The sequence below is a fragment of the Manacus vitellinus genome, unplaced genomic scaffold (genome assembly GCF_001715985.3).
Source record: "Manacus vitellinus isolate BGI_N305 unplaced genomic scaffold, ASM171598v3 scaffold_0_pilon, whole genome shotgun sequence".
Classification (NCBI taxonomy): domain Eukaryota; kingdom Metazoa; phylum Chordata; class Aves; order Passeriformes; family Pipridae; genus Manacus; species Manacus vitellinus.
Window position 1 is genome coordinate 41,754,478 of NW_021938789.1, and position 25,483 is coordinate 41,779,960.

Below are 25,483 nucleotides of genomic sequence, written 5' to 3' on the forward strand. Positions count from 1 at the left end.
GCAGATCAAAACAATTGCAAATTCTGGTGGGTTGTGCTGCTCCTTCACTACGTTCCTTCTCATGTCAAAACCCCCAGAAAGTGGGGCCCAGAGGACCCACATTCGCTGTCTGTGATACCCTGTAAACATGTGCCTGTAGACGTGCAAGTTTAAGGAAACTTAATTAGGCAGGAAACATATTTATCACTCGCCCTTTGCTTCAGTGTTCTGGAAGGTTGGTGTGTGACCAGGTTTCACCAGTCCTCTGCCTGCGGTGGAAGGAGTGCTGTCTCTGTCAGGCAGGCTCTTAAGGAGGCTACTCTCATGGTTTTAATTCACTTCCCAGCCTCAAAACAGTCTGGCATGTCTACCCACAAAAGATTTTGGAACAAGAAGCTTTGAATAAGCACCAGGAAAAGTTAATTCTGGTCAGCAGAAACCAGACTCTAATATTCTTTTCTCATTTGATACCACCCAGATAAACACTTTAACCTGGACATTCCCTTCTGGTTTGGCTCAACTTTAAAAAGAAACTACCCTCTCTATAGCCATATCCTGGGAGAACTGGAAAAAATGCAGTTTCATCTCTTTTTTTACAGATGATGAGGGCAGACTCCCATAAACCTTCTGTTTAGCTGCTAAAGTTTTGTTTGACAGTCTTTCTTTTTGCCATAAAGGTTAGCAGTTTCCCAGAGTACTCTGCTCCTAGGGGACCTGAAACCACCACAAAATGTAAGGACAGATTCTAGATTGGGAGCAGGCCAATGGTTCATTAAATCTTCCATCTTTCCCACTGGTTTGATAATCGCTGCAGAAATAGCAACGCAGCAAGCACACTGTGATCTGACTACCTCACCTGTCTACATAGATAATAGTTTAGGTATCTCTTCCTATAATACAGTGGCATTATATGTATGTATTCATATGTATTTAGTGTGTGGTCACCATACAAATGCATGTTCCCAGAACTCCTGCTCTGTTTGCTAGGTAGGACCTATTCTTGTATGCTTCCTCCCTGGAACGGGCCATTTCCCAACACTGGTCTGCCAACTTTATCTGAAGTCACCTACGAGAAAGTAATACTGTGGCAAGCATGGAAAAAACCATTCCCTGTGCTGGTTTGCAAGGCAAGTGGCCCCTCAAATGCCTGCATCCTCCAGAGGTGCCTTGGTATCTGTTGAGTCAACCAAAAACTATCATTCCTTCTCATGTGGCCAAAGCAGGGTTTTATGGGAGACAGATAGAAATCTCCCGCAAACAACTTAATTTGCAGCAACAAAATACATCAGTTTCTAAAGAAATTGGTCATCTAGCCCTGTCCCTGCAATGTTATCTGCGTGCTGCACTTCATTGATGGGCTGGTCCTCTGGGTCCAGGTAAGAGTGAGTGGCAAAAAGCTTACTTGTACCAGGTAGAGAGGAAAAACTCTATAAATACTTCTAGAGAACTGCAAAACAAACCTACCACTCATGTTGAAAAATTACTTTGTTACAAACTTATTTTTAGGAATGAGTTGAAAAGAACAGCAAGGGAATGGTTGAAGGATGTGAGATGTTTCTTTCACATTAGTACATGCTGCTTTGTAATACTGGGAATTTCTGAGTTTCTTTGCTCATGGGAGTTTATTTACAGGTTTGACAACTGTCTTGTTGGGAAGTTCAGTGATGTTTGATGAAGCTGCATTTCTTTTCAAGAAACTTAGTTCTGATAGTTGTCTTACATGTGCTTCCTCCCTGCGTTTCCTCAGTATCAGTTCATATTTTACATGTTTTCTGTTGCCTGGCTGAGCACAGAAATATTCTGCTGCCCCTTTTTACAGTAACTGCTGTCTCTAGGTGTGCTCTTGGACTACCCTGCCGCTCGGGCCTGTCAGACCAAGGGGTTGCTGTGCTTCCTGTGCTCCTGTGCCTCAGCATTAGCAGCACAACTCATTCCTCTTTCATGAGGACTGTGGGTTTTAAATCAGAAGGGCACAGAAAGGTCATTTTATTACGTTAAGAGACCAGCTCTTTAGTGGCAGAAGGGAAACTTGGTATGTCCACCAAAACACTTCTGCTGAACAGAACGAGAAGTTGAACGTGGTTTGATTTGTCATGAAGGAAGGTTGTAGGAAGCTCCACTTTCTTCTGTTGCCCTTTAGAAGTTTCTTTTGAATTCAGAGTGCTTCCTCTGTAAATCTTTCACATGCTAAAATGAAAAAAAAGAAGAGTCAACAAAAACTAAAGAACCTGCTTCCTTATTGCCATTCCAGTATAAGCTGGATGCAGTCAGAGGGATGTGACTTGCATGTGTGGTCATCTCAGCTGCTCAATGTGGCTTTCACAGAGGAGGACCATGTTTTTGCCACCTCCTTGTGCTCCCAGGGCACAGACTCACCTGCTGGGACTCCCGTGAGTCGCCATGTAAGTAGGTTGGGACAGAATTAAGATTTCTTCTCTTTTGCAACTGGACCCCAGGCTGGGAGCTGGAGCCAGACCTGTGGGAGCTCTGGCTCGGTGTATGGCCAGCTGACTGCTGGACTAGCCCAGCACGCCCAAGGCAGAGGATAGTCAGACACCTCAGAGACTAGTTAAACAGCTGGGTGCAGGTGGTTTGGGCCATGTTGAACAGCCTGTGGGCCTGGGTTAGGAGGGCTCTGCTTGAAGTCCCAACTAGCCCTTAATTTTGTGCAGCTCAGCTGGGTCTTGCTGTCTGCAGACTCCCTGCTGCTCTCTGCTGGTGATGGGTACCCAGGATGGCATGCTTTTGAATAGATACTCCACTTCTGATCTCTAGTTTGTAGCTAACATATTTTTCATTCACCATAGCTCTAGTCAAGACTTTTATCCCCTTCAATGCCATCTTTATCTAGTTCTGCATATACAGATTGCATGGTTTGTTTGGTCAAGTTCTTTTAAAAGATGCAAACCAGAGCAGAGACTTCCCACTGTGATTAGCCTTTAGGACATGTTACTATATTCTGTGCTGAACTTTTAAATTTGTTTTTATGTGGAAGTCCCATTCTCTGCACAGTTCCACAGTGTTGATCCTGGACTGGGATGTCCAGAGGTGTCAGGAGCCAAGTGCAGAGATGGGTCTGCATAGAAAGCAGCTCTAGCAAAAATGGGCAGTGACCTCCACTGTGAGGAGGAGCTGAGCCTGCTACAATGGCAGCTGGGGTTGGACTGAGGTCTTGAGCTACCTGCTGCCCTCTTGGGCTTTTGAGAAACAAGTACTTCATTCCTTCCTGACAATTACGATGGAGACAGCAGAAAGCAGCTTCAGCATTCAACACCTGCATTGTCTTCAGTATTCAATGCCTGCATTGTCTTCCATCAGCCACTCCCCAGCCCTCAGTTTCCCTCCTTAATGCTGTACCTAACCTGTGCATGGAATGTGTTTTGAGGTCCTCTGTTTTGTGTTTGTATGGCCAGGTTTTGGTAGCAGCACAACAGGAGTGTCTTCTGTGAGAAATTGCTAAAAGCTTCCTCAGTGAATGCCAGCCAGCTCCAAGACAGACCCAGGGCTGGCCAAGGCCAACCTATCAGCAATGGTGGTAGCACCTCTGGGATAACATATTTAAGAACCACAAAAGTTACTGCTTGAGAGTGGTTGCAGATGGAGAGAGGAGTGAGAATATGTGGGAGAAACAGCCCTGCAGACACCAAGGTCAATGCAGGAGCAGGAGGAGGTGCTCCAGGCGCTGGAGCAGAGATTACCCTGTAGCCTGTGGTAAGGCAGCTGTGCCCCCTCCACCATGGAGGGCCATGGTGGAGCAGAAATCCACTTGTAACCCATGGAAGACCCCAGCAGAGCAGGTGGAAGCCCAAAGGAGGCTATAACCCTGTGGGAAGCCTGTGCTGGAGCAAACTCCCAGCTGGACCTGTAGACCTGTGGAGAGAGGAGCCCACACTGGAGCAGGTTTGCTGTCAGGACTTAGGACCGCACAGGGGAACCACACTGGAGCAGTGTGTTCCTGAAGGACTGCACCCCACAGAAAGGACCCACACTGGAGCAGTTCATGAAGAGCTGCGGCTCCCAGGAAGGACTCACGTTGGAGAAGTTTGTGGAGGATTGTCACCTGTGGGAAGGATCCCATGCTGGAACAGGGGAAGTGGCAGCACATCTCATATCAGGAAGAAGCAGCAGTGACAACGCATGAAAAAACTGACCACAACCCCTGTTCCTCATCCCCTGCTCCCTGAGCCTCTGGGGAGAGGAGGTAGAGAATTCAGGAGTAAAGTTACACCCAGGAAGAAGAGAAGAGAGGGTGTGTTTTTAAGGTTTAGTTTTTATTTCTCATTACCCTACCATGATTTGTTTGGTAATAAAATCATTTCCCCAAGTCAACTCTCTTTTACCCGTGATGGTAACTGGTGAGTGATCCCTCCCTGCCCGTATCCTGACTCAGGAGCCTTTTGATATATTGGCTCTCCCCTGCCCAGGGGAGAGACTAATAGAGCATCTTTGGTGGGCACCTGGCGTCCAGCTACAGTCAAGCCACCAACCCTTGCTTGAAAATAAGTTTGAGAGGGAAAAGTATTAGTTTTTATTTTACTCATGGATATATTTTGATCATACTATGGACACTAAAAATATCAATTGGACATTTGTTAATCTACAAGAGAAGTCACTGCCTGAAGGGAGGACAATGTAGGACATTTTGAGTCTGAATAGATGAGAACACTGCATTAGCTGGTGCAGTTTGTTTCTGATCGGTCTCTCTAGTTGCAAAAGACTGTAATTGTACAGTAAATCACTGCTACCTTATTTCTAAAATCCCTGCAGATGATTCCCACCAGACAGACTGCTTTGGTAAGCAGTTCATTTCAATGCTTCACAAAAGCTACAGCAGAGACCAGGGCGAGGACAGAATGAAGCAGAAGTGATTTACTGAGCAAGCAGTGTCATCACTCTGCTGCACATCATGTCTTTGCAAGATAGAAATTCATTGGTTGATCTTACCTTACAGAAAAAACAAGATTAAGTGGTAGAGGCACAAAAAGCAGTCCTGGCTCTCTGGGTCCAAGACATGTTTGCAATTGTGCATTAGACCTTTTTCTGTCTCCGATGGCGTGCACTTGTTCTCAAGGTAGTGTTTTGGCATGCAGCACATCTCGTATCAGCTACCTGCTCACAGTGTCTATTAACTGATTCAATTTCCTAAATAGTTAGGTAATTGAATCTGTTACTTCTAGTTTGCTATCCTCCTTACTCATAAGACCTTCCCTTGTGAGTTACACAAAAATGTAACTTGGTTTCTACTGATGAAAATTCAGATTAGTCTGACTCACACTGTGTAGAGCAGTAACTGGAGTCACTTCTAGAGTCATAGAACTAGAGGAAGCCACCATCCTCTGGAATTATAGAAAAGTAAGTGTGTGAGTGTGAACAAATGTGTGTGTGCAAGTGCACTCCAGGGAGAGCTCTGCAGTACTTGCTAAACAGAAAGACAGGAAGAACTACATCAATATAATCTCAAGCACAGCAAAGGGAGACTCTTTGGCTCTGTTATCAGTCCAGATTAGATCTCTGGGTGTCCATACTCAATCACAGTTAAAGCAATGTTTTCCTGTTGCTTGAACAAGCGCTCTTCTCATCTGGGATTGTGTTCAAGACACAGAATTCTCTTTGGGTTTAAAACTTTATTAATAAATTATTTTTTAAAAAGGCAGTGTAGCTTCTTTACAAGAAAAGGCATATTGCTTGCAGCTATTTGATTTTATAATTTAAAATTTCCTTTTTCTCCACATTTTAATGTCAGCAGTGAGGTATTTGCTAATGGAAGAATCAGCATATCGTTAGGTATTCTGTCTGATCTTCCTCCACCCAGTTTTGCCACCACCTAAAACATAGTAGCAAGCAGCAGCATGCCGTGGCTAGCCTGAGGAGTTCACTGCCTCAGGAGGTGATCAGATCACATCTCTGTCAGGATCTCCTGTCTTCTTGGGAATGAGAAATGCAACTCCTGAAAAAAAAAAAAGTGCATATGTTAAATGCCAAAGAGAAGACACAGAATGAGTTGCACCTCATTTCAAAACTCCTCCTGCAGGTTTTGGCAGTCTGCTGACTTAAAAGGACTGATGCTTGAAAGACGTAAGAAGTGTGCTGAGAGAGCATTTCTGGGAGGAAACAACCCTTCATGGAGAGGATACGCTATGGGCTGCATAGATGCTAAGAATACTGTGCTGTCTTTTCTGCACACAGGAGTGGATGAACACAAGAGACTGCAGTAGCTGTCCTGCCTAAGCCTGGGAATGCAGGCATTGCTTTGGGCAGTGCTAATGGGAAACCCAGGCTCAGCTGAACTTTTTCAGCATACCTGTACCACAGCAGGAGGGTTGTTAATTCGCACATAGCTCAAGAGGACTCATCTGGCAATAGAGCCCATGAGCAAATACCACTATGCAAATAGCAAATAATAATAGTAGCTTCATAAGTGCTCACATTTGTATGAATTTCCTGATGGCACAGTTGAAACCACATGCAATGGTTGCCTCAGAAGATAATGGTAGGAGAGCCAAGATGTAGCATTTCTCCCTGGGCATGACCTGGCTGTAGAGCCCCATCTGTGATGCCACTGACAGCCTGAGGAGCACCAGACAGTGTGGTACTCCACTTGGTTGCAGTGGACAGGGGAGAGCAAGTTGCACTGTTGCTTAGCAGCAGACAGATTTGACTGGGTATGTCAATGCTGCAGATTTGAAAATCTAAATACTTTATGCAAATCACATAAAAGTTTAAGTAAGCAGTATTTGTGTTCAGCAGGCTTACTAGAACCATCTGGTCAGACCAAGTGCCATAAGGACTGCCGTAGACCTCAACTTTTGAGGCTGCCTTGGTGATTTTAATACATGTTTTTTAAATACTGACTTCACAAGACAAGGACAAATAACAGAGAATCTATAACTTCAGAGGAACTGTTCCTTATTTCACATACTTTGCATAAATGGTAGCGTGCATTGCCCACATGTGTTTATACTTCAGTTTTAGGTGGCTTCTTTTGCCTGCTGCTAGGCTATAGTCATGAAAGACAACAAGGCAGAGCAGGAACCAGGGTAGGTCAAGGTCACAAAGAAGTTAGAGGGAAGATAAGATGGAGCTGGGTAGAGGGACGAGAACATACGATATAGGCATAAAGTAAGATATACTTAACCTCAAATGAGATTGGGTCTGTTTTTCTTCCTTTTTCTTGAAAGCTACTTCCTTCACCTAGTATTCATCAACACTTATAAAGGGCCAACAAGCTACAATGGTAGACAAGGGGCAAGCATGTTCTTGCTGTAAAAGTGAGTCAGTTTCTTCTGCAGAGCTCCTTGCTGCTGTGAAAGAAGCCTTTGTTCCTTATATCAGCTGGATGTCAACCTATGCCCTCTGTAATTGCACTAAATTAATATAGTTGCAAATCTCTCAATGTTTCTAATTTACAGAACACTGTTACCTTGCATCTCACTTTGATGAAGTGAGGGTGAATCTGCTGTTTACGGCTTGATTCAACTGGTGGTTCCCTCTGTTAGCAGTGACCCATTAAGAGATGAAGTCAAGCATGTGCACCAAAACACCAGCCCTGACTGAGACACTCCATCAAAATCTGTGTGTCCTGCCTGGGTTTGCCTGTGGGTATAACAAACACAGGGAGAGACAAGAGAAAACTCTGAGAAAACCAGAAGAGGGAATTTGTCCTGATTATCATGATGATACAGCTCTTTATCAACTCATTTTGTCTAGTTTCCCGGCCATCAGCAGCAAAACTCTGCATGTTGCTTTGAGCTAAAGTAGATGTTTCCCTGCTCCTGAAAACTGAAGGATCATTCCTGTAGTAATGAAATAAAAACCATTCCAGACTTTCACCAGGGGATACAGCTGCAGTCCAGTTTACAAGTCTGAGTTCAAAATAAATTCCTAGAAGCCAGCAGAGTTGCTTCAGCTTTTAGGCTGTCTCAAACTTATTATTTCATCACATTTATGACCTTTTTCCCTTAATAATTTGAAGTGATGGCACATAGATTTCAAATGTCCACTTAATTGTCTTATTTTCTCTTTTTGTTTTAAAGTATATTCGGTGCTGTTCGAACTGGTGCTTATATGCTGTACATTTTGATGACCAAAGGCCTGAAACAGTCAGTGTGTGACCAGAGTTTTTACATTGGACCTGTCAGCAAATTCTGGGCATATGCATTTGTGCTAAGCAAAGCACCCGAACTAGGTGAGTACCCTCTCTCTCTTTCTCTCACTGTGCATATTTAGAGCAGAAATGTCCATGCAGGAAGCACAAGAAGGGTCTCAGTGCTGTCAAAATCTCATTTAAGTCTTAGAAAAACTCAGTAAACATAAACGAAGCCCAAACTGCATGTTTTAGTCTCTAGAGATTAATTCCAGCCTGGCTAAGTTAGAGCAATGTGCAGTTGAATAAGACCATTCCCAGCCCAGGAATAAACTGCAGTGATTATACATAGCAGGGCAGTCAAGAGGTAAAAGCAACCTGGTACATACTTCTTCCTGAGCTGCTTGTAGGTAAATAAGAGTAGCATAATCGTCAGTCACTGACCCCACGGGTACAGAAATGAAGGCTGGGCTATAGCAGCTATGTCAGCAAGAAGCTTTGAGTCAGGTTCTGCCTCCATTCTGTAGCATTCATTCTTTAATACACATCTAAGTATACAATTAGGAGCAGTAAGGTGCTTCCTCCCTAAGCATTGAAAGCTGGGGCTGTCTGCTTCCTCTGAGTAGAAACAAATTTCCCATAATATCTCTAGCTTTTCCAGTCCTGATTCTTATGAACTTCTATCTTTCCAACAGCTTTTCTGGTAAGGATATTTATGATAAACGTGCCAAAGGCAACTTAATAGTCTTAATGTGTTCTCATTCACAGCTTATTAGTGTAAGAAAGGATTGCTTTAATGGAAAGGAGGAGGCAATGATTTAGCAGCCCTCCAGCTTTCATTTTGGAGGATGTTCTCACTAAACCTCAAAGGGCTGCAGCTATCACTGTGTTCAGGTGTACAGCAAAAATAAGACTTTACCTTTCAGTGGATAATTTGATTCAGAAAATTAGAGCAAAGAAATTCATCAGCATGAAAACTAGAAAGAGACAGACACCAGTTGCCTTGCTATGTCAGAATCCCTTGTTTTCCTGCTGCTTAAATTACTGCAAACCCAAAGAAATGTAGTTGTTAAAACTGGGAGACATCAGCTAGAACTACACAGCAACAATAAATCGAACATATGATTACTTATTAAAATGTGAATCAACATCTTCAAGCTAATGAAGTAAACAGTAGCATTATGGCTCATTATAGACCTTGTGCAGATGGTGCAGCTCTGCTTCCACCCATGACTAATATTCATGATATAGATTTCCTTAAATCTATCCTATATAAATCTATTCCATATAAATCAAAATAAGTCCCCAGATTCAAATCTCAGGGATCTTTTTGGAAACACTGTGCCTATAACAATGGAAAACAAGTAACATGCATATATCCGTATATCTAATTGAGATACTCATTGCAATCACAAAAAGCAGAAGGAAGAAAAAAAGCAGGAAAGAGGAATAAAATTTACTTTTCTACGATAGTAAGATAAATTTGCCTGAAGAGGATGTGCATTTCAACAAAACTCAAATTTCTTTCTATAAGAAATTTATGTTATTGTCTGCCTCACAATAACATACCTTTCAGTATTGTGGGTTGTGTATGCAATAACCTTTTGCATATTAGCTCAAAAGGCTCTACTGATTTTAACTGGGTTAAGTTTCCATGTAGACATTTGAATCAGAGGACAGTGTGCTGCTTCCTCTTCAGATTTTCTGCTCTCTATTGAACTGTATTTCTCTTCCAGTGACTGTATATAATGGACAGTCTCACAGTCAGAGATGATACACATACATCAGCCTACCTCACCTCAGATTTTCATGGATTACGTTTGCAGCAAAGGGCTGCCATGTAAACCTATGGAGTTTTCAAATGGGGATTATTCACTCTGGAAAATGTAGATACTCTGGTTTTCTAAAAATTGCATAGAGATTAGGAGCCAAACTGGCTCTCGGATCAGACAAGCTCTCAGATCTAGAGCTGAGGTGTTTTTTCTTCCTCCAAGGTAGTATATACTACAGCAACAGCAAAGGGAAGAGAGCACTGCATTAATTGTAGAATTGTTTAATATGTTTCTCCATTCTTCCCCCCCCCCTTTTTTTTTTTTTGTTTTGTTACAGGTGATACTATATTCATTATTCTTAGGAAACAGAAGCTCATCTTCTTACACTGGTACCATCACATTACTGTGTTACTTTATTCTTGGTATTCCTACAAGGACATGGTGGCTGGCGGCGGCTGGTTCATGACCATGAACTATGGAGTACACGCTGTTATGTACTCTTACTACGCCTTGCGGGCTGCTGGCTTCAGAGTCTCACGCAAGTTTGCCATGTTCATCACCTTGTCGCAGATCACTCAGATGTTGATCGGTTGTGTGATCAATTACCTGGTCTTCTCCTGGATGCAGCAGGGCCAGTGCCATTCCCACGTGCAGAACATCATCTGGTCCTCTCTCATGTACCTCAGCTACTTTGTGCTCTTCTGCCATTTTTTCTTTGAGGCCTATATTGGCAAAACCAGAAAAGAAAGGAAGGTTGACTAGTGCTAGAAACGAGAAGCCATAGCTCAGGGTCATCAAGAAAAAAAAAATTATAAGAAAAAAAAAGGCACAAGGAAACATATATGTATGGTGCAGCTAAAACTTGGCAGCTTAGGGAAAGTTAGCTTGGTTTAACCCAGTAAGTTTATGATCCTATCATGGTGAGGACTCACTGAATTCTACTCTATCTCAAAGGACTGCTGATGAAAGACAACTTCCTTCTTGTACCTGTCTGCTCTAGAAAAGAAAGGTGGAAAGAAAGAAGGGGGAAAAAAAGAAAAGAAAAAAGGAAAGAAGAAAGAAAAGAAAAGAGAAGAAAAGAGAAATGGAATAATGTTGAGGGGGGGGAAAGTATGTTAAATAAGCAGTGTGTTTCCCCAGGGTGGAGGAGAGACTTTTATTTTAAAAAAAAAAAGATTTCTAAATCCTTTCTAATAATTTCTCAGCATAAACTTGAACAAAACAAAGCAGAAGTGACAAAAAAAATCTGTCTATGATAGCAGTAAGATTGCAGAATTAAAATCTTTTCCATAGAAGGTTGATACCTTTAGCCAAAATGAAGCTGAAAAGGATGTTTCCTGCATGGAAACTTACTGAACTCCACACTGTGGTCATGAATGAAAAAGAGAAGAGATTGATTTCTCTGCTGTGTACTCTGTCAGGAGAGCAGATCTGGGACACAGAGTCACCTCCCTCAGAAGGTGGAAAGGAGCAGTACTTTTACAGGAGTTTAATGTGAAAAGATGCACTGTTGCAATACATATCTCAGAGAGTGCATTTTCCAAGTGCATTTTTCAGTAAAAGGCAAGGAATTTCTACAGCAGGATAAGTCATAGAGGGTTAAATCAATCAATCAATATTTGCTAAATTAACAGGGGCTAATAGCAGAGGGATGTTCAGGAAGGAGAGGGAGACAACTCCCCTAATGTGATTTTTAGGAATTATCCGTTACTCTTAATTTAGCCTGCAGCAACACTGAATTAAATGGGGGAAATCGGAAGAAATCCTAGTTAGTGAGAAGAGAGTGATATATCTGCCCACTGTTTTCAGAACAGAGCCCTGTGGTACAACATGGATTCCGTGTTTTTGTGGACGCAAGGGTGCCTGCCTGGGTTAGAAGAGGTGGCAGGACTGCACGACATTGGGTATCACTGTGCTTCTGCATCTGCCTCCTGGGCAGTGCAAAGATGTTTAAAGTGCCCTCCTCTGGTCATGTGGAGATACTACTACAAAACATACTTGGAATAGGTTTTTCTTGAGATTTGTATAGGAAAAATTAGTCTAAACGAAGTAATTTTGCTGCAACAGCTTGACTCTAAAGTCCAGAGAGAATTATCCTTCATTAAACATATATGTATCTCTGCAGAATCTGTACTGTAACTGACCACTTAAGAGGACATTCTTTCTTCTATGAAGTCAGCTACAGATATAAGGAGAAACATATTTCACTCTGAACCTTAGAGAGTTAGTTGAGAACAGCCATATTCTTTCAAAGACAAGTAGGTTGCATTATCTGTGATATTTCAGTCCTTACAAAGCCAAATAAAATGTGTAAAAGTTCCTAGTATTTCAAAGACGCAAGTATGTAAACTTGATGTTAAATGTGTTAATGTAGTATTCTAAATTGTAACAGCTAGGTAGTTTAACTAAAAAATTAGAAGAACTAGATCAACAAAATAGGGACTGCTGTTCTGCATAGGATATACACACACCTATAACTACACCCATATACACATTCTGTGAATTGTCAACAAGAAAAAGCAGCCCAGTGGCAGAGAATCACGTTTCCTGGCTAATGCATAAGATTGTCATTATCTTTCTTGCTTTAATTTGAGATTGTACAGTACAAAAGGGTTTTCTTAATTATGATTTTTAGCTTTAATTGTGCTGTCATTCATGAAACAGAGCTGCTTTAGTATCCTGTTAAGAGATGACAAGGGCTTTCGGTGTCTCATTATATACAAAAGAAAAACAAATAAAGTTACATTCCATATTATGTGAATGGTCTTACAAATCAAAAGCCTATTCAGGCTAAAATCATAATTATAACAAGCAGAAAATGAGTTTACATTTGTGTTATTTAAGTTATTGATGTGCTGACGTTATTTTATCGTACAAAACATAGCAAAATGTGATATGCAGTAATGAAGCTATGATATTCATTAATAGGACTACTGTATACGTGGAAATATTAGACAAAACCAATTAAATGTGTAAACCATTTTGTTATACAGCTTGGGAGTAGATAATTATAATGCTAAATAAGCCTTTTTCCTCATGTTTAATTTTGCCCTGGCTAAAAAGCAGGTTAAAAAGACCGATTAAAAGTGGAAAAGGCAAAATTAAAGTCAAGCTGCAATTAGCTGATAAGCATTGGTAGAAGTCCACCATGGTGCCATTTAGACCCTCAGTCCTGTGTGTCTTGAGTTCTTCAAATAGAGCAAGAGGGGATGGAACTGGTCCAGTGTCTGGAGCTGAAGCTGGAGCAGAAGTCTTGGACTCTGTGAAGTCAGTGGAGGCTTTGCTTTGCTTTGAACAGAGCTGGCGTGCCTGACTGCCTTTTGTCTGAGCAGAGGGGAAGGAACTGTGCACATCTCCTGCTACTTTGAGGCTTATGACTCATGACTTAAAAACCCCATAAACTTTATCTATAAGAAGTGATATCGCAGCATGGCAGGGACTTGTGGCCTCAGTGTAACAAAAGCAGAAAACAGGATGGGTTGCAAACAACCACCTACCATGTTTCGTACTCTGTTTTCCTTAATGGTATAAAAAAACCCCACACCTCTCTGTGCTGGATGGCAATGCTGGCAAATGCTGACACTGACTTCAGTGGAGCAAGAATTTCACTTGCTCCTTCCCCACCCTCCCAAAGCCCTCGTAGGTACCTCTGCACCATTCCCAGCACCTGCTCCTCGATGTGCCCACTACCCTACTAGCCAAGGCTGGGTGGGCAAGGGCCAGCTTCCTTGCTGCCTGGGAAGCGGCTCCAGCGCAGACACCACCCCAAGTGACCTCCTCAACAGACAGTGTACATGTACCCCTGGTGTGCAGGGGTTACTCAGCACAAATTCAGTGGGCACCCTGGAGGAGGACTAGGCTGCAGACAAGCATACCTGTAGGGAAGGGGCAGCAAGATCAGACACGTAAGGTACAGTGGTAAATTAGGGTACATTTATTGTCACTCTGGGAATTGGCTGTCACAATGCCATTTCCCTCAGGAGATGACATCACACATGCATTTACACAGGTCCTATGGCCTTACTATTCCATTAGGCTTTTCCTCTGAGGTTTTCCACTGAAGTCAAAGGTGTAACTGGCATTAAAGAATTTGAGGATAAGACAAAAGCAAGTTACATTGTTTTTCTTACTTCCCCCACAAAAAAACATACATGCATAATATTTAGACATCACATTTAACCCACTCACATGTACAAACACTGAGCCAGTCAACCCTAATGTAGTGACACCTCAGCAATTCTCCAGCTGTTCCAACCTATGAGCCACAAGATAATTGGGTCTTATTTATTTCTGCTGATTTGAGCCTTGGAGTCATGCTTTTAAGGTTTTTTGCCCAGTACCAGAACCCTTTTTTCTCTAATTGTTTTAAAGAAAGTTGTAATTCTGTTGCTTGCACACATGCCACGGGGAACTCAAACTTTATATAAATTTACCAAGCATTATGGGACCTGTGACAGCCACAAGAGACGCTGGAAATGCTGTTATGGGATCCACTATTGAAGTCAGGAAAGTTACACTGGTGATAAGGTCACTCTGCCAGTGTCGAACTCTGTGTTTTATGTTTTGATGCATTAATTTAACGTACTGAAATAAAACCAGAAAGGCCGGTATGGATTTATGCTTAGGCAGCTGCCAGCTGAATTTGGCCCTTCCTTAACACTGCTTCTGTGTAGTGAACACTTTAAGGAAAATATTTTAAGCTAGTTAGCAAAAGAACAAAAACTTGGGTAATTCTGCTGCCTCTTTAGATTGTGCCTGTGATGAGAAGGAAACCCCTTGTTCTTGCAGACCTTCTGTAACTCAGTCAAAAATTATTTATGTCTGGGCTCACTGATAACACACAACTAGGAACAGCTGGCTCCAAAAGAGACCTCTCACCAGAATCTCACATTAAAATAATACAAGATAAGGGCCAAAATGTGCAAAAGGAATCACTCGAAACAGCCAAGCAGGGTAGTAGGCATAAAATATTGAGCACAAGTTGCAGGAGAGGCAAGGAGGGAGACATTCCATATGCCAGGACAAAGTATTTCCAGGCTGAATGCTCACTCCTTTCCGAGATGAGGAAAGGCAACATGGAAAAAGAGTGGGCTGCATAACACCAGGTGCCCCGGATGAGGTGGCTGGAGGAATAAGGCTTGTGTGTAGGGATTCCTACTGCAGAAGTTAATTAGGAAGTGGCTCCTTCAGTGCAAACATGGGTCTATGGATTTGTTTGTAGGAACATCCATCATCTAATAATTTTTTCAAGTCCTGAGTGTATTTTATTTTTCTCTCCTGAAAGTAAAAATCTGTGACATTTTAGTTGAAAGCAGTGGTACCTCAGGGATCAATATTCAGGTGGCTTCAGGCAACAAAGAGCATAAGAGACCAGTTATTATGACCACGAAAGAGCATTGTAAGCAGTGCGAGATATACTGCATTAATGCTGTAATAGCTTTAGTAGTTGGAGTCTATCCTGTGGTTCAGAACCAGTAGCAGAAGTATAACAGCTTTATATACAAATCATATACACACTCATACTTCAAGTAATAAAGATGGCTTTGATCAAGGAATAAATCAAAGCAGATTTCAGACTATACTGCCTAAGTTCAGGACTTGTTCCAGTGCCTACTGAAAGTGAGATTGTTGGTGAGATGTCCAGTGACTTCAGGGAGCTTTACTTCAGCCCACTGGAGACCACTTGCAGACAGTGATGCAAGACCTAAATTCCCTTGTTTGCTTAGTTGTGACATGAACCATCCGGGGCATTACTCAGGCACTGACATGGGTCTTCAGTCATATTTTCCAGCCTAGCGTCAATGAACCCTATAAAAAGGAAGAATTACAACTCAGAATTGTTGGTGGGTTTTCACTGTTTTATTTCAATACATTTTCCATTCCATTTATTTTATTAAAAGCAAGCAAAAGACAAGTCCCTGATCCTGCAATCGTCAACGCTTCACTGCAGTCCATGCAGCAATACATGGGCACAGAAACCTTTTGCTTACAGGGGTAAAGGCAGGACCAGGATCTTATTACTGACTTAATTTCTAGCAGAGCAAACATCACAGGGTAGCATTTGATTTCTTAAATTAAATCAACTGTACCAACAGAAATAACATTGGATCTGCACATTATTTTGACAGCTAAGGGGAACCAGGGCCCTCCCCAGGACATCATAATGTAAAATGCTGCATGAAGAGGGGTTAGAGTGTATTTCCCAATGGGTACAAAGTAATACTCCCCTGAAAGAGTGACCTTCCTGAGAAATCTCACATCTGTCCAGTCCTGGACAGCTTCAAAAAGGCCTGTCTGCTGAAAAAACCCAGCTCTGATTGACTTATCTGCTTTCTCAAAAGGGCCACTACATGCTTGAGGCTTTTTGGAGCCTTAAAGCTTAAGCTAGATTTATATTCAGAAAAAAAAACCTTAAATATGTGTACAATAACTAGAAGAAATAGTATGATAAATATCTTTATTTTACCATTTTCAAATGGCTATTTCATTACATAAAAGGAAATTTTTATTTTTATTTTTTTGGGGTATATTGATATTCCAAATAAAATTTTAACTTTTGGTTCAAATAAAATGTCTCTGTGTTTTATTAATCCATAACATCCATTTCATTCTCTATGTTGCTACCAAGTCAGCTATTGAAAAAGAGAAGCGGTTCTCCAGGTATGAGACTACAGCGTGACACGTCACTTCCCAGCAAATCTCTACCAAAGTTCATATTTTTGTGTACCACACAGAAGCATCACATGGTTTTTTCTTTATGTGTATGTCACAGGCACCTGTATAATAGAGGAGGAACCCAAAGTGTAAATGTTTGGACTGCAGCATATCCCTGCTGAAACCCCACCACTCTCCCCATGGACAGGCTTACAGCCCCACAACAAATAACAGGTTTCTGAGCAAAGAGAGCACAAGCTGGAGGCAGAGGGAAGAGGGTAAAGCAGAGTGGGAAGCCCACAGTGGGGATGCATGGGGCTGTGAGAGACCCTGGTGACCTTCCTGAGGCCTGGTTTGGGAACTGGGCCAAGGAGCAGCCTCAAAGTGGAGAAGCAAGAAGAGGAAATTGGATATACATCCCAGGAAGTGCTGCCTACCATCTTCAGTATTATCCCAGGGAGAGTGGAAGAGGGGGATTTCCAAGAGAGTGTAGCCCAGCAGAGGGGGATTTCCAAGGTAGGTACAGCTCTGCTGTTGGGAAGAATTCCAGTAACTAGGGAGAAAAAAAAAGTAGAATGTGGGGAGTATAGGATTTTTTCAGGCTTATAGCAGAAACTATATTTCCTTGGCTCCACTACACACCTCTCTATGCTTCTGGCAGCTACCTGTGACCCAGGCTAGCTTACAGCTATAGTTGAGGTAGGAGTGGAGATTAAGCATGTAAATAAATCCTTATTTTATTAAGATTCTGTGGAAAGCAAAGGAGTACAGGTTTTGTGAATGTACTGCACAATGCTAGTAACTTTGGCAAGGTTGTGAGTAGGGAGAGTCACTGTCTATGCCCCAAGCAGAGAAATTAACTCTTCTTTCTAGTTTCCTTTGCCAAGCTGCCATGACTTGCAATGACCTTGTGCTAGAAGTCCCCAGCAGAATTGATCATCCTGACATCCCACAGAGCATGGGCTGCTGCTTACCCAGAAAGATGATATCAGATGAAAGAAACTGTGTGATGCTTGTCCTTTAGCACTATGTGGCCAGGTACATATCCATCACCACGTCACTCCAGCAACAGTCTGTTGCTATCCCTGCAAGAAGAAACGTTTTGGGTCCAGAGAAGATGCTAGGCATAAATGACCTAAGTTGACCCCATGCAGGAACACAGCCACAGTGGTGGGGAGCAGCAGAGCCATAGCTTACACTCTCCTGCCAGCTTGTCCAGGGAGTACAGTACAGCCTTACCTTCAGCTACACTTTGTCCCTCATGCATAGCAATTGCCTCAAAGGCAAAGCTGAAATGCTTGACAAAGCTGACAGTAAGTCCGTGCAAGCAAACACAGATCCTATAGTGATGCTGGACTTGGCCAAGAAGTTTCTTGAGTGTTTGCCACATTGCCTAATGTGAAAATGCTGAATAAACATTCTTTATCCATTCTCTTCCAAGCAGCATGGTGACCTCTGTGCTCCCTCTGGGTGATGTGCCCACAAAATCACTGGCAGAAAAACTCACATAAATGCCTTCATCTGTACCTGCTCTGCCACCTTCCAGCCCTTCAGAAGCCTAAGAGCTCGGTAGGGAGCAAACCCTTGCTTCAGCACAAGCAGCACCTCCACAGCCCAGATGACAAATTAAAAAATGGCACTAAGCTTTCCACACCCTGTTTTGCACCTCTAGTAGGAATGAAATTGCAGAATGTAGTGCCACCTGTTCAGATCAGGCTGGTTTAGGAATGTTAATGCGACTCACCATTAATAGAAATACTGCACTTCCAAGTAAAAATATTAATGAAGTGCTAACACTTAACTGTGTCAGCTGCAGTATCAAATGATGCAGAAATTTAGTTTTACCTGTTAAAAATGAGCCATGAGGCTTCTTGTGTATTTTGCATCTAACTCATCTAACCATAGAAATGCTAGTAACTCAAGTTATAATAAAGGAATCAGTAATAGAAAATATCAATTTTGGAATGTTATATAGAATAATTTACTTTTGCTAAAAGGGCCTTAAAGGTCACACATAAACAATTTTTTTGGTCAGTATTTTTTCCTTTAAAATTTTTCTAGAAATACCAGGGATCCCAAGTTTGTTCAGTACGATGACGGCACTTGCATACAAATGGTGTCACTAGAACTGTTAAGAGCATTTAAATGTTTTTTCCTAAGTATTCATTAGACAGTGAAATACAGTTGGCAAAGGCTTTGCTGTTCACCTCCTCTGCTTTTTTCTTTCAACATGGCTTTATAAGATAAACAGCTCACAAAGGCTGATGATCATTCAAGGCCTCTATCTGTAAGATAGGTAAGATCACAGCTGTTTGGGGGCATGCTGTCTGCTTGGGAACATTATTGCTGTTTTATAATGGAGTCCCTGTCGAGGGAGATAAAAGCAGTTCAGGCCTGTTATCACTTCAAAGAGTTATGCATTTCATAAAGGCAACTCCATGCCATTTCAGAATTTAACTCACAACTATTGGCATCCAAGACTTTTAGGCTGGAAGTACGTTAAATAACTTCCAGCATAGCTCATGAAACTGTTGCTTCAGGTAGAGCTTTTGCAAGCCCCAAGCAAATATCACCTCTTTTGTCCCATATCACCCATATCATGACTGTGCCCATATGCAAAAGCTAGAGAGTGAGCATCTGCAGATGTGCTGGACCTGGCATCCTGCAGTTGTAAGAAATGCTTGACCCAGGGGCCCCTGGCCCTGTCTGTGGGCAACGAGTCTCCCTCAGAGGGGATGCCAGTGCTCCCAGGGAGCTTGGAGAAGACCTAGTCAGCCTTGGCCAGTGGTCTGAGCACAAAATGCAGTCTGGGGGTGACTCTTTATGGGCCTTCTGCCCCTTGACTTACCCCATGCAGCTGGTTTTTCAGATTGGCAGAAGAAAACCTTGCCCCACCCACACAGAGTACCTGAAGCTATTACATGCAATTTGAATGGGTGGCTGCTAATGCTCGTATGATGTTGAGTGTAGGATAGATAGTCATATTCTTCACAGGGCTAATTTAAAACAGAAAAGGATGGTATATACAGGCAACTTGGCTTCTGTTCTGCTGCTTTTAACTGATGGGACATTCAAGAGAAAACTCGGAAAATCTCAGAGACTCCAGCCTAAAGTCTTGGTCCTAGCTGAGGTCCCACCCCATTTTCACAGCCAGCCTTGTCAGTAGAAAACAATCCAGTGCAATAAATCATGAGGGCCAGGAGAAAAATTTGCATGAGTTAAACATTTTTAAGTATGCACTACACCCAGGGAACAAACTTCCAGAATATCTGGTCCTATGCAATATATGTGTCTTTGAGAGGACACCTTTGAGCTGATATTTCTCTGCTTGATCCTAGACTTGTTTGAATTAAATCAGGTAAAACCTGTTCCTTCAAGCAAAAGAAGAACACAAGAAATTAGATGTGGCAGCTGTCCAGGAGCACTCCAAGCAGCATATAATGTTGGTGGCTTGTTCAGATTTGCATACAGAGGCTGGGAACCTCTGGCTTGCTCAGTGTGAGGAAGTCAGATAGAAATCCCTGGCAGACAACTACCAAGGTCTTACACAGCTTTAGCATTGGGTTGCTTTCTTCCATGCAGCTGTAAGCAGTTTTGACCTTCCTTTGCTAAATTACCCATCCCTGCTGCTGTAGGAGCACTCTGGCACCCAGGGATTGCTCACTTCTTGCACTGCCTTGACAAAATATTACTTGCTCCCTACTCTGCAACCCCAGGGTGTGGCCTCTCTCTGTGCATCAGTGAGTGAGACTAAGGGCTTTGCTCTGAGCAGAGGAAATGATTCATTTGTAGCAGGCAAGGAGGTAGCTGCTGTGTTAAAGCTGTGTGCTGCCCTGCAGGGCAGCAGGAATGCCAGTAGCAGGTCCTCTAAGCTACCTGTGGCACTGTTTTAGGCTCCAGGACACATGCACAAAATGGCACAGCTCACAGAAAGCAAGCTTGACAAGACAATACTGCGTGGGAGACTCAGAAACAAAGACATCTCTGTCTCCTAACATCATATAACACCACGGGGAGGATTGAGTGAAGGAGCCAGCAAAGGCTGGGCAAGAAAAAGGCTCCTTTCCTTTCCTTTCAACCTCCCTCAACAGAGTCAGGATAACAAGCTTGAGGGTCTTATGCTGGGAGATAAAAGCACTAAACTTCTAAAAAATTAAACATCTTGAGATGTAAAACAGAAAGAAAAGGTTGCTGGTATTTGGAGAGGACAAATTGATTGTCACATTACCCAGAAAGACTTTCCTAAGCCTGCCTTTGTATAACTGCAGATACTGCACTTCTGACCAAAAGTCTCTGCCACAGCTTGGAAAACCAGCACATGCTGTGGTGTCTCTAGTACCCTACACTGCTACAGCCAGAGCCATCTGCTCACCTGCAAACCCCAGAGGGGCTGAGCAGCGCCTGTCCTGATCTCCCTGGCTGCCCAGAGCTGCTGGACATGCATTGCTCCTTGGCATCCCATCTTTCAAAGGAGTGAACTTCAATTGTGTGCAGCTTCAGTAAGTCCAAACTGTACAAGGGCCTCTAGAAAACTTTTTTTTCCTAATTTTCTCTCCTTTTTTTTTTCCACTTTCTCATGCTCCTCTGTGTATGATAGTGATAGTACGAGGCACAAGGAGCTAACTTGGCTGCTTAAATTCTGTCAAAATCTAGAAAACTCATCAAAAGTATGTGTGCATTTATATATATAAAATATCAATATTTTAAATGCAGAGGTCTCATAGGTGAATATTTGATGTATAGAACTTCTTGAAGTTATTTTCTTACAAGGTAGCAAATGAATTTCTTTTTAAAATCAGAGATTTTTAAAAGAACATATAATTTTCATTATGAATAACAGCTCACTGCTTGAAGTATCCTATGCAAACTTTGAACTTGCAGTGTTGTGAAATGGCAACCAACTATAAAGCAAGTTTACAGAATATGTTTTTATTCCTGATGCTGCCTTCAAAAAGGGCTTGTATGATTCCATATGCAGCATGCATTTGTCAGTCCTTCATGAATTCATTCTTCTAGTGGGAAAGTTCTCAGTAGTTAAAAAGCCACAGCGCTGGTCAGATGCCTGCAGAGCAAAGTGTGGTATCAGACATCAACGAGTTGGTAATTTTGCAGCTGTCACTTTTTAGTTTTGAAGTTAAGCAATAATGCTGGAAGCAAACTGTTCTTTACTCCTACTGATAAGCTTAATGCTACAGTATGGCAGACACTCCAGGTATCTACAAGATACCTCCTCGTTTCATCATTTGTTGCTCTTTTTCTTGGCATGGTTCCAAAGAGTAACATAATATTATCCACTTTCATAATTCTTTACAAGAGCTGCAGCGCGAAACATCCAGTCCTGCTTGCTGTTTTGTTGAGCTATTCCAAGTTACGCTTCCCTGCCTGTGCCTACCAATGGCAGTAGTCATAAATTGTGCAAGAGTAGTACAAATAGTCCTTCTTTATTTCACAGAGACTGTTTATACTGTTAAGTAATATATACCTTACAGGGATTGCAACTCTGTAGAGAGAGGAATAGTTAGAATAAAAAAGTTAAGTTAAACTATAAAACTTTAACTGTAGGAAGAAGCAATCATTAAAGAGTGACTTATCAGTTCTTTAAGTATCTTCTACATTTATAGCTTGAGTACTGTTATAATTATTATTAACTGGGAATGCTTCCAAAACAAATATAAAGAAATCCATAAGAAAATATTTTTGTATTTTAACTAAAGCTAGTCTCTACAGTGGTCATGTCAATGATCATGAATGGGAGCCAATGTTTTTCTTAGAAATAGATATTTCACCAGCAGGACTGTCACAAATCCTAAATTTGGAGTAATTATTGCATCAAGGCTTCTTGAAGTTGTTTTCAAAGACAGAAAATTAAAATCTGTTGTAATTATAGGGTAGTACATAATTATGAGATTTGTGTGACCTACTCTCTAGGCATGAACCATCTTCTAACAGAGTTCTTGCCACTCATTACTTTACTCATGTTTCACTTGAATATGGATGTCCTCACTTAGCCTGGCAGCTCTCCATTTGGAGACAAGATAGAAGATGGCACAAGGTACAAGAAATGCCTTGAAGACCTCTCTTGGTTTAAGAGAGACCATGCTGGTATTATCAGGTTCTGCTCTGCAGTACAAAATTACCACAGATGCACAGTCCATGTGCAGATTATCTACTGACCTGCCTTTCTCTGTTTCTTCCAGTCCTTCAAAAAATGGGATTTGAGAGGCAAAGGCACTGTGTAAGTTGTCATCTGCATTTTCACACGCTGAGCAAAGGGGAGAGTGGGCTCTGCAATGGCCTGCAATCCTACATCTGGATTGCACCTGGCTGACCAGTGACTGTTGCTCTTCACAAGTTCCTTCTCTCTGAAGATGGTGTTTTGGAGAATGAGGGGGTATTTGACTTCCTTCTGTTATTTGGTCCTGGAAACGGTAAAAGCATTTTTTTCTCCTTAAAACTTTCTGTAATCTGCCTTTTCAGGAAAAATACTTCAGAGCTTTTATCACAAGCTTGGATCCTAAGATACCAAGTTTTCAACTTTCTGGGCTTGAACTTAAAGGGAAGCTTAATTTTGTTCTTGTGTTAACTCCTCTTCCCATTCCTCTGGTACCAGGATTTAAAGGAAACTTTGAAAAAATAATCTTTGTTTAAAATTGAAGGGAAAAAGGTCTCTACTCCTGCTTGGAAGAAACTTTATTCCCATGCAGGGAGCCATCAAGTAGTTGCTGCCTTGCCAAGAGAGAGCATGACTGGGTGAGAAGGTAACGAGTAGGATGACAGATCTGTAGACAAAAGCACTGACTTCAAATGCAAAGTGTGTGGAAGAAGTTGGCCTCTGGCACTTTTTTTTCTGAGTTGCTTTCCAACTAAGAAATGCCATGCCCTTTCCAGCGTCAACTTCCTTTTTGCCACACAGCATGAAGGTGAAACCTCCATACCAGCCTCCCATCACCTGTCAGCAGTACATGGATTGTATTGACCAGGATGAGCAGGACACACATTTGGAAAACCTTGCTTCTTGCTGCCAAGGCAATGCGTGCTGGGGGACTGTCCATTGCCCACAAGCAGAACCCATGTCCCAGAGTCCCTGAGTGAAGAGGAGCAGGAGCAGCAGCAGCTGGGCCCCTGATGGCCATGAGGGCAGCTGCAGGCTGGAATAGCAACCCTCAGGTTTAACAGCCAGTACCTTTTCTTCCTAGCAATACATTTGTTATTAAACTCTTGGCTAAAAGCAGAGAGCGCCAACCCTAAAATCACAGCGTACCTAGAGTTTTGCTGTTGCAACTCAGGAGGGGAAGAAGCAAGTGCTCCAGCCAGACTCGGGAGTTAGTTATTTCAGAGGAGACAGGAGGCTGGGAAGTGCACCTAGAGGGGGAAATTAGTAGCTTGAGCAGGCCAGCCTGCAAAGGGAGATCAACCAAGCCAGTGCACAAGCCTCTGGAGTAGGTAACAAATGGGCTTTAATTTGCCTGCCCTGATGTAATTTCTTATTCTCCCTCATGATAGTCGGATACATACAAGATTTCCTCATGCTCTGGAAGGGGATTGTCGTATGTTTGTATTTGTACAAGCTTTCAAGTACATAAAGGGATATTCACGTGCAAAGTTAACCCTGGTGGAAGGAAACATGCAGATACTCACTGGGAACACAACAGGGAGGAAGGGGTGTTTTGTCTTTCATATTGTTTTTCTTCCTTCACATGTAAGCCTATTTGAGGTTTTCTGAAATTTGAAGGAAAAGAAAAAAAACAAGTTCCCATCAGGAGGACTGTGTGGTGATGAACCTGTACTATGGAGGGTGTGGACAAGATGTAATTCTGAGCATGTGTCCACCATGGATCATTCTGTGATCCATGAGCAAAGCCTACAGTTAGGTATGTGCAAAACCTGGGAGAGAAAATGACTGGGAGAGTACCTGACTTCTTAAAGCTGCATAGCTTCCAGAGGAAAAATACCTGTTTGACAACCTTCTCATTCAATCTAATAAGGAAAAAAGCACACATTCCCAAAAATTCCTGCTTTCTAGACAAGAGAGCTGAAATCAGGCAGGAATTAGAAAGTGACTGCAAATGAGTGACTAACAAATATGCCAACACATATATCATTGGAAGAAAGTGAATGTCTCTGGGGCGTTCTTTAATCATCCTTTCATGTACCCCTTAAGAGGAGCACAGCAGTTATTTTGAGAGACAAGGAATCTTTATTTTATCTTGCCATGAAAATTAAAAACAAGAACCAGCCAATAGGCTTCCTTTCTTTCCTAGTGAGATAAGAGTTAGGCAAGCAGTGACAGAAGAAGTTACATGGGGCAGCTGAAGGCTCTCCCCAAGGAAGGTGGGAAGCACTTATCTAAGCTGCATCTCTCTGTTTCAACACGGACTCTCACAAGTGGTGCAGACGGAGCCCTGCATCAGAAGCAGGACCTGCTGTGGAGTCAGGCTGCACAGCATTCCCAGAACCTGCCCAGCTGATTGCTGGACAAAGCTGGGCCACAGCCCTGCTCTGTTACAGAGGTCGTGCCATGTCATACTGCTACATGCAAAAGAAATCACAACAGCAATTTGAATACTCCACGGGACACCAACCTGAGTGCAGAGATCCTGCTAAAAGTAATGTGGGTCTGGAAAGTGACTGCTGGTCTGTTTTGCTTTGCACAAATGAAAGACTCCTGAATTTGTTAATCAGGCTGCTTCATTACCTAGTAAAACATCAGTCCCTTGAATAAAAATTTACAGTCCTCAAATTAAAAAAAAAAAAGGTCATGTTTCTTCTCCTGCCTGCAGACTTTTATGAATGGAGTTCTCAGACATTCTGCTGAAAAAAAAATTAACTAAACTGATTTTCCTCTCTAAATGCTCATGTAGCAGAACAAGGTGACAGGCACTGAACGTGACAAATCCAGAGAAAGGGAATTACCTAAGTGCTGGCTCAGTGCCACTTTTCCTACAGTTTCCCTAGCACTTTCAATTTCAATTTTTTTACACACACTTCCTGCTGG

The 25,483-nt window shown here is 42.3% G+C and overlaps 1 protein-coding gene across 3 annotated transcripts in view; it reads left to right on the forward strand.

Moving 5' to 3' along the window:
- Positions 1–12,826, forward strand: part of ELOVL6 (ELOVL fatty acid elongase 6) — a 43,223-nt gene extending 30,397 nt beyond the window's left edge. For all 3 annotated transcript variants that reach the window (XM_008933183.3, XM_018072247.2, XM_018072241.2), the window contains exons 3-4: positions 8,013–8,164; positions 10,172–12,826. In XM_008933183.3, the coding sequence (XP_008931431.2) occupies positions 8,013–8,164; positions 10,172–10,596 (577 nt within the window). In that variant the 3' untranslated portion in view covers positions 10,597–12,826. The remainder of the gene's footprint in view (positions 1–8,012; positions 8,165–10,171) is intronic.
- The last annotated feature ends 12,657 nt before the right edge of the window (positions 12,827–25,483 follow it).